The 2503-nt window shown below is 39.2% G+C and overlaps 2 protein-coding genes across 4 annotated transcripts in view; one reads left to right on the top strand and one right to left on the bottom strand.

The window, feature by feature from the left end:
* Positions 1-2503, bottom strand: part of LOC112157183 (B-cell receptor CD22) — an 821740-nt gene that overhangs the window by 747907 nt on the left and 71330 nt on the right. The window lies entirely within an intron of this gene.
* Positions 1-2503, top strand: part of LOC112157176 (myosin-9) — a gene marked incomplete in the record, with an annotated part of 28377 nt that overhangs the window by 12447 nt on the left and 13427 nt on the right. The window contains 1 exon segment of the mRNA XM_036214118.1: positions 2192-2222. Within this exon segment, the coding sequence (XP_036070011.1) occupies positions 2192-2222 (31 nt within the window).

Genomic DNA, 2503 nt, shown 5'->3' with positions numbered 1-2503 from the left:
TTATTAAATGGAGATACAAACATTACAAAAGACTTGATCAACTTTACATAAACTTGGATGTTTAATCCTATTTCGATTAAGGAATTTCGGTTTCAACCGAGCTTTTTAAATTCTTGCTCATTTCAATCTAGTTGGTTTCAGTTCTGTTTGGTTTTGGTTCTGATTTGAGTTCTGATTTGTTTAGTTTAAATCTCGTCTTTTCTATCAATATTTATTTGAACTGTTTCTTAAATATTTCTGGTTTTGTTGTTTTTAACCAACAAAACAATTATTCAAAACGCTAAATACTTCACCATATTTGCAAAAATAAAATGCTATAACTAAGTGATTCAGGAAAAATAAAAACTGTATGCCTTTTCAAAATAAGAGTCCAAAAATATGAATGTGCAAAAAAAAAGTTTTTTTCTTAAGTTGTTCTTTTTCAAACATGAGAAAAATATAATTGTATAAAACAAAACATTTTTTTATAGCTTTAACATTTTTTTTCCCCCCATTTTTATTTATTTTTTATAAGTATTGGTTGCTTTTAATATGGCTTTTCTCTACTGGGTTGCATGTATTTTCTTATTTTTTTTTCTCAGTTTTTGTTCCTGAATTTGAACAACGAAAAAAAATGATAACCAAGATAACATGACGATTCATACAGTTAGTTAGCGTATAAAGGAGAAACTCACAAAGAACAACTTGATAAGCTACAAGACTATGGAGGAGACAGAAACTTGGACACAAATATTTTTTGTTAAAAAAAAAAATGAAACTGTTCTTGTGCTATTAGACAAAGAATTAAGAAAAGGTGATCTAGAAGATGTTTTGCTTCAGATTAAAAGCATAAATCAGAACTAAAGAAGCTTCTCATATCTAGACTCTGTTCTTTGTTCTTTGTCTTCAGTGGATCGTATCGTTGGCCTGGACAAGGTGGCCGGCATGTCTGACTCCGCCCACGGAGCGTTCAAAACCCGCAAAGGCATGTTCCGCACTGTAGGCCAGCTCTACAAGGAGCAGCTGGGGAACCTGATGACCACCCTGAGGAACACCAACCCCAACTTCGTCCGCTGCATCATCCCCAACCACGAGAAGAAGGTACGGCGGCAGAAATCCGGCGTTCGGAGAGCGCGCACAGCAGATTTGAAAACTCTGAAATGTGGCGTTGCTTCCTCCAGGCCGGGAAACTGGATCCTCACCTGGTTCTGGAGCAGCTCAGGTGCAACGGAGTCCTGGAGGGAATTCGGATCTGCAGACAGGGTTTCCCGAACCGCATCGTCTTCCAGGAGTTCAGGCAGAGGTGTGAATGTTCGCTCTGGAGCTTTTCCAGGAACTGAATCCTCTTCTCATCGTAATCTGAGCGTAAATGTGTAACACCGTTTCCCAATTTTTGATGTTTTTATTTGAGATTTTTTCTGAAAAGGGCTTTTGACATTTATTTTCTGTATTTTAAGAAGTGTTTTGTTTTGCTTTTTAGAATTTTATTTGTAGTTTATCTTTTTTTGGGTGGGGTGTAATATTTTAAAGATTTTTAAAAAATATTTTTCAGATTTTTGAGAATTTTGAAAATTATTTTTTTTGTTTGAGATATATATATATTTTTTTAAACATTTCCTAATTTTTGATATTTTCAACATCTGACGTGACTGAATTTATTTAAAAACATGCATCATTAGATTCTACCAAGACCATAATTCTGACTTCGGTCCTTGTAGGTATGAAATCCTGACTCCAAACGCCATTCCCAAAGGCTTCATGGACGGGAAGCAGGCCTGTGTGCTCATGGTGAGGACGGAGAAACCTGTTTTTATTGGTCCGAAGTCGAACAGAAACGCGTCTAGACCCACGTTTGTGTTTGCAGATCAAAGCCCTGGAGCTGGACCCAAACCTGTTCCGCATCGGTCAGAGTAAGGTGTTCTTCCGGGCCGGAGTCCTGGCCCAACTGGAGGAGGAAAGAGACATAAAGATCACCGACGTGATCATCAGCTTCCAGGCCTGGTGCAGAGGATACGTGGCCCGCAAGTATGACGAGCCGAGTTCCGTTGGCGCCTTAGACGCTGGCGTTCCAGCAGCGGCGGTGTGCGTTCTGCTGCAGCCGTGTGATGGAGGGTTTCTCTGTTTTATCCTCCAGAGCTTTTACAAAGAGACAGCAGCAGCTGACGGCCATGAGGGTCATCCAGCGGAACTGTGCGGCTTACCTGAAACTGAGGAACTGGCAGTGGTGGAGGCTCTTCACTAAGGTGGGAGAAACGGGCATTTAGTCGTTTTTTATGTGACTGTCTACATCAAGGGATAATCTGTATGGAAGTGTATTGCAGTTAATTAAGGAAAGTATTATTTATTGTCTTGTATGAACTGTTAATTTTTGAGTCGATCCAGCGACATTTTGCTCAAAGCAGCGACGACTGGGCGACTGAACGCTCATGTCGTGGATGTGGTCAACTTTGTGGCCACAAAGTTCATTTGCTTTATTTCTTTGTTTTGCTTATGAGAATTGCTATAATTTTCAGATTTTTTTTTT

The sequence above is a fragment of the Oryzias melastigma genome, linkage group LG1 (genome assembly GCF_002922805.2).
Source record: "Oryzias melastigma strain HK-1 linkage group LG1, ASM292280v2, whole genome shotgun sequence".
Classification (NCBI taxonomy): Eukaryota; Metazoa; Chordata; class Actinopteri; order Beloniformes; family Adrianichthyidae; genus Oryzias; species Oryzias melastigma.
This window is presented reverse-complemented; position numbering and strand designations above follow the sequence as displayed.